This window comes from Pseudorasbora parva, chromosome 1 (genome assembly GCF_024679245.1).
Source record: "Pseudorasbora parva isolate DD20220531a chromosome 1, ASM2467924v1, whole genome shotgun sequence".
Classification (NCBI taxonomy): Eukaryota; Metazoa; Chordata; class Actinopteri; order Cypriniformes; family Gobionidae; genus Pseudorasbora; species Pseudorasbora parva.
In genome coordinates, this window is record NC_090172.1 from 20272431 (window position 1) to 20289395 (window position 16965).

The 16965-nt window shown below is 37.6% G+C and overlaps 1 protein-coding gene across 1 annotated transcript in view; it reads left to right on the forward strand.

Annotated features, from left to right (window-relative positions):
• Nucleotides 1-12404: 12404 nt before the first annotated feature.
• The window catches only part of LOC137083451 (solute carrier family 2, facilitated glucose transporter member 4-like), a 58209-nt gene continuing 53648 nt past the window's right edge, over nucleotides 12405-16965 (forward strand). The window contains exons 1-2 of the mRNA XM_067449403.1: nucleotides 12405-12505; nucleotides 12718-12828. Coding sequence (XP_067305504.1) covers nucleotides 12796-12828 — 33 coding nt within the window. The 5' untranslated portion in view covers nucleotides 12405-12505; nucleotides 12718-12795. The remainder of the gene's footprint in view (nucleotides 12506-12717; nucleotides 12829-16965) is intronic.

The following is a 16965-nucleotide window of genomic DNA, read 5'->3' on the forward strand; positions in this document are numbered from 1 at the left end:
TCACTGGTCATGGGATAATTTATTTAAAAAATTTCAGTTCATTAAACTTCTGTATTTAAAAACATTTGATACCTTTATTATTGCCCTCCTAATGACACTTTCACTCTTTTTAACAAATCACTGTCTCTATGATTTTCAACTGATGCACTGTGCTTTTACTATAAATCTCTTATCACCTAAGACACAGCTCAGATAACAGCATTGAGCTGGTTTTGAATGAGAGAGAGACTCTGAGTTATTCAGGATGGTTCACTGTGTTTTCATAAACTTTATACTACTCACACTAGCTCAGCATAAGATCTGGCTAGAAATTGATTTTTTTTTTTTTTCAAATAAGACATCAAACATTTCCTTTAAACTCTATCCTTAGACAGAGATCACATTTTCAATTAATCATAAGTTTATATTTGTCTTTTTTCCATACAAGTAATTTAGAAACTACAAATTTCTCAGATTAAGTCTCTGTTACTCTTGCAAGTTTGGCCATAGCACCAGAAATGGTGGGGCCAGATTCAGATAAGCGAATTGTTTTATTACAGCTCTGCACCAGCTTATCTTTTTGAAACCAAAACACCAGCATCTAGGGTTTTTAACATATTAACACCAATTTATCTTACAAACAGTTTTTACCAATATTGAGGCAAATTAACATTATTAGAATTTTTCAAGAGTTAGAGTAACAGGAACCACCTTTTTCATACATTTGTCATGTAAACTTCTACGTTACTATTTATACATTTTCTTGCCTCACGTTTTTCAGTCAATGTCTTTGATTTTACCTCAAAATTTTTATTAATTTTCATAGATCTTTCCTTCAAAAATAATTACTTAAGACCTTAAATTCAGCAACATTATTATTTATTATTTTCTTAGACTGAGTGTAAATCTCTTCTTTATTTCTTTTTACTTTGTTTCATCTACAAAATGTAATCTGATGGGCTGATTTGCCACCATTTCTACACCTTATGGGTGGGTTACGTTCAAAATGGCCCTGCTGACCACAATTAAAACTCTGTCATTTAGCAACTGGCACGCTTCAGTCTAGTTCCCAGTCTGTAAGGCGGTGCCTAAAGCGGCACTCACTCGGACAGTCAGAGAAGAGAAGAGCGCGCGAGAGGGGAGGGGGCAGATAAGACTGGCTGCTCACACATCTTGGTGTTTTCGCTTTTTCAAAAACAATCTCAAGCCCTTTTTCAGACTATATCTCAATTTCAGTAATTTCAGACAATTTATTACATTTGGCAATTAGAATATACCATCCCTCAGTAATCTCCTGGGATTTTTCTTTCAGGGTTTAAAACCCCCACCCATTTTACAAATTCATTAATAAGCACTCTTTGTTTGTAGCCAGTCAAGTTGCTATTTAACTTTTCAGTCTGAATTAAAACCTTGCTGCCATGTTTTATTTATTTTTTATAAATATGTTCTGCAAATTTCTTTTAAGTGAGGGCTTCAGAGCAAAGCTAGTTACAGCATTTGCTCTCTTTCTTTTCAATATATATTATCAAGACTGATCAAGTTACTGATCATCTCACAATTTATCAGCCATATATTAGTCAAAGTTCATACTCACCGAAACAGCAAGAGATGGAGGTGGCGATCTTTACCCAACACAGCTGTGGCTTCTGCGTTATGAAACTGCAAAGGACACTTGTACGAAAACGTCACACATACTGGTCCGTGCCAATTTGGGTCACAATTTTTTATTTTACTCGGGATCGTTCCAGATGCATCCCTGGCAAAAACAACCCTGTATCTATTTTTATTTTGTTTAACTAATTACTAAATTTCTCACTACCTAATTCTCTAACCTCGGGGCGCCCCTGTCTGAATGGAAGAGTCAGAGAGCTTTGTTCGGAGACACACACTAGTAGCAACTTTAAACCTGGCTTACTAGTGACCTCATACCCTTCCATAGGTATGAGTAGGAGTTATTCTGACACCTTCTGCCAGTGATGGCTTCCAGTGTCCCTCCGACTCTTCAATGGGTGGAGTCCTCCGACCCCTAATGGAGTGGAGTTATCACCCACCGTCTGCCTCTGAAGGCTTTCGGCGTTACACCAGCCTGCCAAGGATCTGGTGTTCCACACTCACGTCTGAGTGTGTACGTATACTCACAGTCTCACTTCCCAATTCTCCAAACTCTTCCAACCAGACAGCCCTAACCAAAAATAATTCAAATCTGCCTACCTTGTTTTTAGCCAGGGATGTCACCTAAGAATGATTGCTCGCGCATCCTCCACCAAAACTGTTAGGGGTTAACAGCTTATGACCCAGGACCAGTAGTGAAGAAATGAAGACAGAGTCAGGATTCCAATTAATTAAAAGAAAAATTTACTTAAGAATAGTTTGCAGTTTCAAAAGCAGAAGCCAGCTTCAAGTCTCACAAGGAGTTCGTAGGCCGCGCTCCCTCTCTCACCGTCTCGTTGCCTCGCCCTATCATACATACAATTGTCCCAACAGTTATACCGTTTTCAAGGTCTTATCCACGTCATTACTGCGATGTGGATGGTTCTGATTGGCTCAGAGACAATGCACAGTCATGGTAAATTTCCACTTGAGTCAGTTAATCTGATGCACGTTTCCACTGACGTGTCACTTGTTGATGCTTTCACCCCAGAATCAGGCCCGTAGTGACCTTCCAGATCTGGAGCAGGCGCCAGCTTGCCCAGAACAACAAGTCCACCCATCTCTTAGGGTGCCCATTGAACACCATTCTGATCTGTAACATAGAATATTGCGCACATACACAGATACACAGTCTCTCCAAGGTTGGAGCTGATTAAGCTGCAGTTCTAACTAGTTCTTACCAAAACATACTGATAACATGTGCTTTCATTTAGTGAGAGGGACACACAATAGTACAGGCAATATTCATCTTGAGTCTTTAGTGTTTCAGTAAAAGGAAATATAAAAGAAATAAAACATAATTAAATGAAAGACAAATCCATATTTCATATCTGGAAGCCGGGCTAAGTGAGCAAACGCTGTTACTGCACTCCTGACATGTTAGGGGTGTGTGATACCTCCAAAATCCAAACATATGACCTTGTTGCCAGTGTTTAGTGACATATCACACAACTCTAGGCCAGACCCTCAGTCACTCCTCAGAGACCAAATACACACTTTAGAAAACAAGAAACTAAAACAAAATCATAACTGGATAGAATCATTATAATAATACAGGATAAATATTGATTAAAGTTTTGATTATGAAGTTAATTAGGATATAAATATATACAGGTATATTGAAGCGGCAGTGGATTTCAGAATCCCCCCCTTCACCGGCACTTTGTGAGTCCCTGATGACCAGCATGTATTTGTGACAGTACAGTCTTTTGCATTGTTAATGGGATAACAATGCGGTCATCATACATTAAAAGTCCACTGACCTCTGACAGGTGAGCTTTAACTGTGTGATATTTGAGCAGGTTATGTGGCAAGCAATACACATCTGAGGGCCAGCCTTTATTCGTGTACCCAATCACCGTTTGTAGAATATTATCGTTGCTTGTGGCCTCTCTTATCATGTTTAATCTGTCTTTAGTGATTGGCCTTGTCTCAAGCACTGCCTGTACATAAGCTTTTACCTCATCCTCAGTATCGGACACAATACAGTCCTGCAAAGGGTTACGAGACAGAGTGTCCGCCACAATAAGCTGCTTCCCTGGAACATGAACGGCTTCTGGGTTGAACTTCATTAAGCGCATCAAAAGTCTCTGACACCTAACCGGTGCTTTATCCAGGTCATATGTGTTTATCAGCGGAACAAGGGGCTTGTGATCAGTCTGCAAAACAAATCTGTCCATGCCCTGTAGATACCTCCCAAACCGCTCGCATGCCCACACACTGGCGAGGCATTCTTTTTCTATCTGGGAGTACCTACGCTCCGTCTCTGTCAGTGTTCTCGAACAAAAGGCGACGGGGCGGAGTCCCTGATTGTGCTCCTGCAGAAGTGCCCCCCCTAGGCCATAACTGCTTGCATCCGCACTTACAACGGTCGGTCTTGTTGCATCATAGTAGGCCAAAACAGGCGCTGAAGTCAACATTCCTTTTACCTTATTGAAGGCGTTCTCTTGTGCCTCTCCCCATGTCCACATGGTGTCGCTCTTCAGTAGAGAATTGATGGGATGCATTGTTGTAGAAAGATCTGGGAGAAATTTCCCCAAATAATTAATCATCCCGATCCTCTGCTGCAGTTCTGATATGTTTGTCGGGCTGGGAAGCTCCGCGATGGCTCTGACTTTTTCAGTATCTGGTTTGATGCCATCCTTCCCAATGATGTGTCCAAAGTAGTGGATCTCAGATTTGCGGAACTGACATTTATCTTTGTTTAGCTTCAGTCCTGAAGCTCTGATCGTTTGCATCACCGCTTGGAGGTTCCGGTCATGGTCCTCCATGTCTTTGCCATAGACCAAAATGTCATCCATTACCACTACTGTGCCAGCCAAGTCTTTGAGCAGAGAACTCATTTTCTGCTGAAATATTTCTGGAGCAGATGTAAAGGGTAGACGGCAGAAACAGAAACGGCCCACAGGTGTGATGAAGGTTGTGAGCTTCCTACTGCTCTCATCAAGCGGGATTTGCCAAAACCCACTTGAAGCATCCACAGTGGAGAACACAGTTGCACCTGACAGCTTTGGAGCAATGTCCTCTAGATTTGGCAGAATGAATCTCTCTCGTTTAACAGCTTTGTTAAGTTTAGTCAGGACCACACAGATCCGTGGTTTCTTGTTCTTTTTTATCACAGGCACCATAGGAGCACACCAGTCTGTGGCTTCCTTTACTTCTTCTACAATGCCCAGAGACTGCATCCGTTTCAGTTCCTCCTCCACTTGAGGTAAGATTGGGAATGGTATGCGTCGTGGGGTAGCAATGCTGTAGGGCTGAGCATCTGGCCTCAGCTCTATTTTCACTGGTTCACATTTCAATAGTCCAATGTCCCCAAATATATCATCATATGATTCAAGTCCATTAACTCTGCGCACTAGTCCCATTTTGATTGCTGTTTTACGACCAAGCAGGTTTGTTGTGAAGGGGCCCGACATAACATAAATCCAAAAGGGAAAAGTTTCACCATACCTTTCACAGTGAGTCATGAATTTGCCTTTACAAATCAGTGTTCCTCCTGGGCTGGTGAATGTCGACTTCGTTTTAATCAGAAGAGGGCGTTGTTGCAGTTTCAAAAATGTCGCTTCGGGAATCACCGTGACGTCTGCGCCCGTATCAATCCGGAAGGTGACAGTTGTGCCATTTATTTCTAAATCCTCGCACCATTTGTCCTCTTCACTGTCAACCACATCAGTAACAGCCCCTAAAAACCAGGCACTGCCCTCATCACTATCGCAGTCAGTAGCTTTAAGTGCATTCACATTTTTAGTTTTACACATTGCTTCGAAATGGCCCGTTTTATTGCATTTACGGCAGCGTTTCCCTGTAGCTGGACATGCACCGTGCTCGTGTTGTCTCCCACACCTAGTACAGCCCTTCCTGTCTGATGCCTGTTGTGCACATTTATAATGTTCATTGCTTTTGTTTTTAGCATACCTTTTGTCGTATTGCTTTGGCTGTTTGAACTTACGTGCATTTACGGCACCCACTTCAACATTCGTTGCTCTGGCGCTAGCGTTTTGTGTTTTAACCAGCTCAGAGTGTCGTGCGATACTGATAGCTTTTTCCAAAGTCAAGTCTGGTTCAAGTTGTAGTTTTTGTGACACTTCTCCGTCTGCAATCCCAATCACGATGCGATCTCTTATCTGTTCATCTTTTGTCTGTCCAAAATCACAGTGCTCTGCTAGTTTATACAGTTGTCTGACAAACGCCTCCACGCTCTCCCCTTGAAGCTGTGAGCGGCGGTGGAAACAGGCACGTTCGTGTATCGTATTCCGCCTTGGCACAAAATGTTCATTGAACTTTTTCAAAACTTCGTCATAGTAGTCATCGACGTTGACTGGGAACGTGAAAGTGCTAAATATAGGTTCCGACTCTTTGCCCATTGCATATAACAACGTATTCACTTGTACATCACCGTCTTCTTGGTCTAGCTTAGTAGCTATCCGATAGCGGCTAAAACGTTGTCTCCAGGTCGGCCACGCCGAAGGCTGGGTGAAGTCAAACGATTCCGGAGGCTGAAACTTAGCCATTCCGCTGCCTCAGTCTTGTCCAATGGGTGAAAGAGTCACTTCTGACACCATGTCATGAATTCACTGATTCACGGAAGTTGACTCAAAACACTTTATTGTTGGAATTACTAACAGAACAGTCACAGAAACAATATCACCTTTGTGACGACACCGAACAGTCTCACATGTTCATTTTCCTCATGCACAGCGGCTACAAGCCATAACGCTAATCAGCAGCGCCCCCTAATGGAGCGTAGTATTTAACATTTTAGGTCACCTCACAGGTTGAAGTGGTGCTGATCGGTGCTAGACCAGACGAGGAGTGAAGGGATGAGGAGTGCTTATATGGGGCACTGGTGATGGTGCACAGGTGTTCAGTATTCGGGTGATTGGGAATGAGTGGGCATGTCGTGAGTGTCTATGGGTGCGTCTCAATCAGCTCCCTAGTTCAGTTGTCAGGGCACTGATCAGGGAGTCAGCCCATTGACTTATGTCCTGATCAGTGCCCTGACTAGTGAACTAGGGGGCTGATTGAGACACAGGGTGTGTCCGAAGGTGGTGGCTGTGCGGTATATTCATAACAATGTGAGACTAATAATGGACATGTTGGATTACCAGAGCCTTATTAATACAGAAAGCCTAATATTGTTTATTGTTTATTTAAGGCATTTGATTCCATCGAACATGACTTTTTACTGAAATCGCTCCAACTTTTTGGGTTTGGGAACCACTTTTTATGACCAAATATATAGTTATATTTCACTTCAAGCAGACATCACTCCAAGAATCAATGTCTCTTGTGGAATAAGACAAGGATGCCAAATTTCAGCAAAATTATTTATTATCTGTACGCAGCTTTTGGCATATTTTGTAGTAAATAATAAAGACCTTGAAGGGATAAAAGTTTGTGACACCGAATTGAAAATAAGCCAATTTGCTGATTGACTAAAGGACAAAATTAATTCTTCAGAATGCTTTAAATGTGATTTCTGTTTTTTTTCCCAGAGCATCAGGCCTTTGCCTTAACCTTAAAAATTTGAAATTCTACCTAATTTCACTGAGACGAACTTGGAGATGATTCCAGTTAAGAATGATGTAAAATACTTGGGCATCCATATATCAAAAAATGTGGCAATAAGAGAATCCAAAAATATCACAGAGAAATTTAAAGAAACAAAAAGAAACTTAAATCATTGGTTAACAAGAGACCTAATATTTTAGGACGTAACCTTTTGTCAAAATCAGAAGGGATTTCAAAATTAATTTACCCAAGCTATTCTCTTTATATTAGTTCAAATAAAATAAGAAAAGTAAATACTATAATTTACCAATTCATCTGGCGTAATAAAACTCACTACATAAAAAAAAACAAAAAAACAAAACAAAAATCACAGCTTGTAAAGGACTATAATAAAGGAGGGTTAAAAACAATTTGGTTGAAGTTTTTAGAGTTAACTGGGTAAACGCGTTTTTAGATAAACCTGCTTCTTTATGGTATCTTATTCCCAAAAATATTTTTTATAAAGAGGGAGGCTTAGTTTGAATTTCTTTTGAAGTGCGATTTTGAGGTATCCAAATTGCCTGTTAAACTGTCTGAATACCATAAAATAGTTCTTCATTACTGGAAGATTGTATTTACTCACAATTTTACACCACATGGCTCCACCTTGTGGAACAACAGAGTGATAACAATAAGTAGAAAAACTTATCATAGGGGAATCATTTTCACCACTGATATATTAGATGACCAAGTAATTTTCTCAGGTTTATGGATTTTAAAACAAAATTCAATATACAAAGTTCTATAAGAGAGTATAATAAGGTGTGTAAAGCAATACCATTAGCCCTATTAAATATGATACAAAACTATTTACTGTTTTCCAAAAGTCAAATAAATTTGCCTAAACTACAATTAAACCAAATTCCCCTAAACAGCAAAAACTGAAAAAATAGTTGTATTAGCAAGATTTTCAAAGGTAAACTATTTCATGATTTTGACCAACATACAAAAATAAGGCATTATGATAATAAAATATCCAAAAAGTACATACAATTCATGAAATGTCCTATACCTCCTAAAATTAAAGAAAAGCAATTCAAAATTAAAAAGAGATTTGGTTTTGAAGTGGAGCCATTTTGGTATTGTTCCAAGAAAGATTAAACTATTGAACATTTGTTTTTCTCTTGTCCAGTGACAAAAAGATTCTGGCGAGATGTCATGGATTGGCTGGAAACAAAAATGGAGAGAATCACAAATAAAGTTTGAGCAAATTCTTTTTGGTAATGAAAATCTTCCAAAAGAACTCTTTAGAATTTACAATATCGTAACAATTATGGGTAAATACCATATCCATAAATGTAAATAGCAAAACAAAAATCCTTCCTTAGTGGTGTTTAGAATACTTTGCTTCTTTGAAACTTCCGAAAGATTCCAGTGATAACATTTACTCTCTATGTGAAGATGTCTCAAATTATTAGTCATTATAATTTGTTAAGCTTCCATATAACTTTATTTTAAGAATATTTAAAGACAATTTATCATGTATGTGTACAACTTTGACATGCCTTATGGACTGTAATGCCTTTGCTTAATTTATTTTATTTTATATTTTTTGTATTTATTTTTATCTTTGTATTATTATATTTTGTTCTACTTAAATATATTCTGCACTTTAGTCTCCCAACGAGAGATTTTGTAAGTTGTTTTGTGAAGAATGGTATTCTAAAAAAAACAAAAAACAAACAAAACCATCTTTAAAAAAAAAGCCTTGCAAACAATCAAGCTAAATGAAATGTTTACAGCAGATTGCACCGCGAGCGTGTGCAGCAGAACTCGGACCATTTGTGCGTTAAATTTCACGATTTCAGTCATCAGTATGCAGGAACAACTCCCTGTCATAAAGGGCGCGTACCTCTCACTCTTGACTGGTCGCTATGGGTTTTTTTTTTTCTTTTTTTTTTTTCTGGTCGCTATGGTTGATTTGACAGGAGACACACGCGTGACGCATGGACACACAGGACTGATTATTCGTCTTAGCCAATCACATTGAAAGGGGGGAAAAAACATAATGTAGCGACGGCAGGTTTAGGGAAAATATATAGTAGTAAAAGTACAGTTTTTAACCCTTTCATGCATGAATTATGAAAAACATGATCTAGATTTTTTAAAGATAGTTGCATTACTTTAATATGATGCTAAAATTTAAATCCATTTTCATTTTCACAAAATTTATTTTTATTAAAAAAATGATTTAACTATCCACGTATGTGGACACCATGCAACTAAGGTGCAAAATGGGGCATAAAGCCACAGGTGACAATATGGAGCATTGTGTTTTTTATTATGTCATGTTATAATATGTATATCAGCCTAGTTATTAAAAAAATATATACACACACACACACACATATAATATAATAACAATAAAACACAAATTTTAGGAACTATAACGGTAACATATATGTGGAAACCTAGCGCTGGGCTTTGCTGGCACATACTCCTCATGACTGTTGTCACTGTCACTTCCACTGTCCTCTGGGATATTCCCGATTATTCTCTACTGCAGCTTGACCTGTGCTGTCCTTATATGGTAGGCAAAATGCAAATTTGTCTCTGTATTTACGTGTAAAGTTGCCATTTGTTGTTTGACCCTCTTTCAGCTTCAGAACTGCCTTAATTTATACGTGACATTGATTCAACAAGGTACTGAAAGCATTCTTTAGAAATGCTGGCCCATATTGATAGGAAACCATCTTGCAGTTGATGGAGATTTTTGGGATGCACCCAGGGCATGAAGCTCCCGTTCCACCACATCCCAAAGATGCTCTGTTGGGTTGAGATCTGGTGACTGTGGGGGCCATTTTAGTACAGGGAATTCATTGTCATGTTCAAGAAACTAATTTGTAATGATTCAAGCTTTGTGACATGGTGCATTATCCTGCTGGAAGTTGACATCAAAGGATGGGTACATGGTGGTCATAAAGGGATAGACATGGTCAGAAACAATGCCCAGGTAGTCCATGGCATTTAAACGATGCCCAATTGATATTAAGGGGCCTAAAGTGTACCAAGAAAACATGATTGCTTTTGGGTCTTTTCTTTACACAATTCAATTGTTTGGCCTTGGAAAAGTTGGACTTTTTCAATAAAGTATGCCTGTTGTCTGTTACAGTCTGTTTTATATAATACGCACATGGATAGGTTTAGAGCGGGATGGGGTTGGACTTCTGTTTCATGTAAATACAATTGTGCTGGGTGATTAAATTGAGAATCACACTCCAACATGTCATAATATAAAAATATAAACCAATCAATTTAATCATGACGATAACATTCACATGCCCAACACGTATGTATATGACACCCTATGTTTTTCATCGGAATCACTGGATTACCCTGTACATCGAAAAATTACGATTAAGGGGTACCCTGTATGTTAAAAAGTGACGCCAGGGTCCATTGACCATGCGTCAGATATTTGACGAGTAGGAGTGAGACTGTGTTGGTTTGGGGGTAGGGGCAGTGTAAGGGGATATAATGTACAGTTTATGCAGTATAAAAAGCATTATGTCTATGGAGAGTCCCCACAAAGATAGTGAACCAGATGTGTGTGTGTGTGTGTGTGTGTGTGTGTGTGTGTGTGTGTGTGTGTGTGTGTGTGTGTGTGTGTGTGTGTGTGTGTGTGTGTGTGTGTGTGTGTGTGTGTGTGTGTGTGTGTGTGTGTGTGTGTGTTTGCACTTTTGATGTTTTAGAGATTCACCCCTTCACTGTTGTGTGTTTTTTTAAGTATCATGGCTGATTTGTAGATTGTACGCACAAAAAAGTATTTTCGTATTTTTGCCAATTTCCAATTAATTTCTCATGGTGGTCACTTTTGAAAGAACCTGACCCTGTGGACTTGTGACTTTTTTTATTTTTTTACAACCACTTAATGTTTTGTGTGTGTTCATATACCAAGAACCATAATCGGCAAAGGGTTTCATACCATTCTGATGAAGCTACAATAAAACATAAATGTAAAAAAATTAAATAAAAAATAAATAAAAAAGAATTAAATGAGAAAAAAAAAAAAAAAATATATATATATATATATATATATATATATATATATATATATATATATATATATATATATATATATATATATATATATATGAAACTATTCAGTCTAAAGTGACCGAAGATCCCCACAGGGTTTTAAATATACTTTGAATAATAATAAGTACCATTGTGCATGGAAAATAGAAAAATCTATAGGAAAAATACACTTTTTGTATTAGATCTTCATTAGCAGACCCCATGTCTGTCTTTAAGGTATCTGGTTTCTCTGGGTTCAGTGAGAAATCCACACATGACTCTGGCTGGGGCCCTTCAGCTGACAGGTATCAGATTCAACTGCTCTTTCTTCGACAGGAATATCAGAGGATCAAGGAGAGAGAGCGTTCGATGGGAGCAAGACGAATGAGAGAGAGAAAGTGCAGGGGTGTGTGGTGAGTGGTAATAAAGACTCTTAAATTGGGTGAACGACATTATACATTTTTCCATTGTGCCGCTCACTCGTTCAGAGTCAGACTCTAACCACCAGCCTCACAAAGCTCTGCTTAAGTTTTTTTAAATTTATTTATAAAATAAAAAAAACACACACCTCAAGATATAAGTGGTATAGTCTACAACTCAGGAGCACCTGTTGCCTGGGGATGACTCTTTTCATGTGACATGGGAATGAGTTTGTAGGGAGGGGCTTATAGGCAGAGTTTGTGACCCCTTAGGCATGTGTTCCAAAATAGTAAGGGATCTATGAGCTAAGAAAAGCTGAACAATGGAGACTAGGTCAGTCCAGTTAACCGTTCTTGGCCAATACTGTTAGGTTTTAAACCATTAAGGTGGACACCTGGACTAATCAGGTGGTGGAAATTGAGCTAAAGAAGTGAATATTTGATATTCTCAAACCATATGCTCAAACAATACTTTAATTACCCATAGGCAAGGATACACAGAATGTCCAACAGTTTACAAATGATTAAACTTTACATTCATTAGTCTTGGTTGTGTCAAACCCTCTCTCTCTCTCTTTCTGTCAAACGTCATGTGGGACGTGCCACTGTACCTCTTGTTTTTTATGCAATGACACTTAAGGTCAAGACATTTTGTACAGTCACAAGCCAACCTTGTAGGACTGAAGCGAATGGAAACAGCCAGTGTAACTATTCTTCACATAGATCTAAACCCCTCCCCTCCAGGCCAAACTTCTAAAAACATGCGGGTTGAGAGTGTATGAGCATGTGTCCCCGTGCCCTCTTCTTCAAACCTCCATGTGTCACAGAGGAAATTATAGACACGGGAGAAACGCACAAGCCTTGATCCATATTCTGGACTTTTTCGGGTATTTATTTTTCTTCTTTTTTCTCTGGTTATTCTCTCTCTCTCTCTCTCTCTCTCTCTCTCTCTCTCTCTCTCTCTCTCTCTCTCTCTCTCTCTCTCTCTCTCTCTCTCTCTCTCTCTCTCTCTCTCTCTCTCTCTCTCTCTCTCTCTCTCTCTCTCTCTCTCTCTCTCTCTCTCTGTGAGTGTGTTTAAAAGGATAAATTCAATTCACAGATCAGTGCTTTGGAATAATACTTCTTGGAGAGGACTGTGAGACAGGACCAAAACTTTGAGTCTTGCACACTCAGAGTCATGCCGGCTGGGTTTCAGCAGTTGGGAGGGGAGGTAATGACAATATTGTTTATGCGTGTACGATAATGTAAGCAGCACAATGTGATTTATATTATATTATATTATATTATATTATATTATATTATATTATATTATATTATATTATATTATATTATATTATATTATATTATATTAATCATTTAGTGTCAATATTTATATGGCTTGAAATTTAAATAATAGTATGTTTAGGTTATGATATTATTTGATTTAAATACCTAAAATAATAAGAGAATGTGCCCATGTACTGAATCTGATCTAATATTACACTCACATTCAGATGTGCAGCCGTCCGTTGGTTTCAGTAAGATTGTCACTGGATATATTGCAATTCAGTGTGAGTGTGAGATGGCAATAAACACTGCAGTTAGATGAAGTATGTAACTGGTCACATGTTTCAAGGTCAAATCTTTGCTTTAAGACGACTCAGCATTTTAGTCACACAATGGACTTTAAAAGATAACGTGTAGCTACTAACTTGTCGGTGCCGCACAACACTGTGATGTAATCACAACACTGACATGCCATCCTCAACAATATTGTTATTATGCCAACATATCTGAGGAACTCATTTTAATGTTTTGTTAAGGAAGTATTTTCCTGAAACGAAGAAAAAAAAAATGCTGCTGTTTAAGTGTTCAGATATACCGGCTTTCTTGACATTGTTTTGATGTATAATTACAAAACACAACATAGCCGAATGCTTGGTCCTGCCAGGGAACAAACACCAAACACACAGAACAAGTTCTATTACATATTACATCATAGTTTCATTTAACCTTTTTTTTAATTTATTTTTATTTATTTATTTATTTATTTATTTATTTATTTATTTATTCATTCATTCATTCATTCATTCATTCATTCATTCATTCATTCATTTATTCATTCATTTATTTATTTATTTATTTATTTATTTATTTATTTATTTATGTGTTTATGTGTTTGTTTGTTTATTTATTTATATATTTATTTAACATAATTGTGTAAAAATGTATGTATGAGAAAAAAAAATATTTTAATTAAATGTATATTGTATAAGATCAGAATGCAACAATGACTAATTAAAGAGGTTTTTAGATTTTAGTCAAAATGTAGAAAAATGATAAATACAATCAATAGTAATATGATTTAATTGCTTATAACTTTTGACCAAATAGCTGGTGCAGTTATCAAATTGTTTTGTAGGCAGTGAGAGGTGACAATGACATACAAATTTGGAGTCAACTTTATTAAGCTTTGCAGAGTTTCAGCCTCAGAATCAGGTTGTCATCATGCAATTAAATTAATTGATGCGTTAGTCGGTTTGGTCAATCAAAAAGCTTTTGATTGGGGGGGGGGGGGGGGGGGCACCTAAATTTTACCAATCTGTCCACATTGACACTATATGATCATTGAAAAGCTGGATAACATCACCAGAGTGGCTGTACAGCCAAATCAATTTCTGTTGTATTATCTTCCTTTTAGCATTGTGAAGCTGCTTTGAAACAACTGATAATTATATTAGACCTGAATAATAAATTTTGGGCACATGAAGATTATAAAAGTAAGTTTTTAAAGAAATAATAAAGTACAGCAGTTTTTGATTGACTTAATATAATTATCAGTTGTTTCAAAGCAGCTTCACAGTGCTAACAGGAAGATAATGCAACAGAAATTGATTTGGCTGTACAGCCACTCTGGTGATGTTATCCAGCTTTTAAATGATCATATAGTGTTAATGCGGACAGATCGGTAAAATGTAGGTGCCCCCAACTGATTTAGCTGAAAATCAAATAAAACGTCTAAGACGAATTAGAAAAATGCTTTAAAAATAAAAAAAGAAGACCAAAACGAGGGTATTTATTTATTGTGACATCATACGTTTTAATCATCTCGATGCAAAGATTATGTGGGTCTGGGATTTATGATTCAAAAGTTTTTAGCATAAACAAATTACAAATTTGGACAGATGGTGGCATTTATAGGGATTAGTTAAAGACTCCAAATTTGCTGTGTTTAAAGTTTAGTCTCTGTGGCAAATTTCATAACATTCTCACAAGAGGTTCTATGGGCTGCCATAGACTAAATGGCAGGAGAAGACAACATTTACAGATAGATGCCTTCGGTGTCTGTTACACAATGAATACAGCATTTGTTTAGAAAGATGTGTGGTAAACTCCTATGGGTTGTGTCAGCAGATATAAACAAGAGATGATTCAGCTCTGTTCCCATGTTTCTGTCAGTCAGTGAAAAGACAGGTGTGTGTGCCCCATGCTGCTAATGCAAGATGAACCACAAAGACATGGGAACAGACTGAACCATTTTACCTCAAACACGTGACAGAAAAGAGCAGATCAGATCAAATGAGTATAGGGGTTAATAGTAAAGCAGCAATCCTTATTTAAATATGAAGGTAATAAGACATATCTTGTTTTCAATCTCATAATGTTCAACATATTGCTGTGAATTCTATGACATAATGGTTTCATTATATATATATATATATATATATATATATATATATATATATATATATATATATATATATAAAAATATATATATATATATTTTATATAATTTATATATAATTTATAAATCGTGATATATGTATATATATGACCTGTTAATATTTGAATTTCAATTAATAGTCTTTTTGATGCTGGCACAAGTAGAAACAAACTTGTTATTGCACTAGCATTAGCAAAGTTATTGCTCATTGAGCAACAACATTCGTCAAAATAATAATAACAATAATAATACTTGCAGTTATTCACATCACAACCTAACCATCCCAGCAGGCACAGGACGTCAGTATGACGTCCGATTGACGTTGGACCCCAACGTCGGACAGACGTTGTATTTTGGTTGAAAATGAAAATCGGGTTGACGTCAGAACCCAACGTCATATTGACGTTGGGTTCTGACGTCAACCCGATTTTCATTTTCAACCAAAATACAACGTCCATCCAACATTGGATGTAGACGTCACTCTGACGTTGGGTTCTGACGTCAACACGATTTTCATTTTCAACCAAAATACAACGTCCGTTCAACATTGGATGTAGACGTCATTCTGACGTTGGGTTCTGGCAACACATTCTCACACCCAACTCGTCACATAAGGACGCTTGACCAGGACCCCTTGTCGTCACTTTTCAGTATGACGTCCGATTGACGTTGGACCCCAACGTCGGACAGACGTTGTATTTTGGTTGAAAATGAAAATCGGGTTGACGTCAGAACCCAACGTCATATTGACGTTGGGTTCTGACGTCAACCCGATTTTCATTTTCAACCAAAATACAACGTCCATCCAACATTGGATGTAGACGTCACTCTGACGTTGGGTTCTGACGTCAACACGATTTTCATTTTCAACCAAAATACAACGTCCGTTCAACATTGGATGTAGACGTCATTCTGACGTTGGGTTCTGGCAACACATTCTCACACCCAACTCGTCACATAAGGACGCTTGACCAGGACCCCTTGTCGTCACTTTTCAACGAACTGTGCGTACCTTTATCGTCAAGTTTCGACGTGCTGGGTGCTCCATTCATTTCAATGAGAAACCTTTGGCTTCATACACAGATGCACTGGGAATGAGAATATTATCGTCAACAGTGAAATTTATTAATCAGCAAGCATAATTTCATTTACATTTATTTTATTTACGCTATTTAGACACATTTTAACATGATTTCATTTACATTTATTTTATTTACGCTATTTAGACACACTTTCACATGATTTCATTTACATTTATTTTATTTATGCTATTTAGACACAGTTTAACATGTTACCCAACCCCACTCCATCCCTAAACCTACCCATTTGTGTGAACATGATATAAAACACAGGATATAACATACGACTGCATCCACGAGTTATTCAAAAAAGTTAAATAATCCAAGTTTTCCAAGGCCAAACGATTGATTTGCATGAAGAAAATCCGCAAAAGAAAATCAGCATCTCCATCCGCCGAAGATCATGAACAAACGCATCAAATTTCAAATATTGCCACCCGTACTTCAGATTTCATAGTGAAATTGCATTGGCTCTCATATGTCTTGTGACCAATTGCGTCATTACGTCAGCATTGATTGTAAAATGTCATTGGCTCTCTTGTGTCTTGTGACCGATTGCGTCATG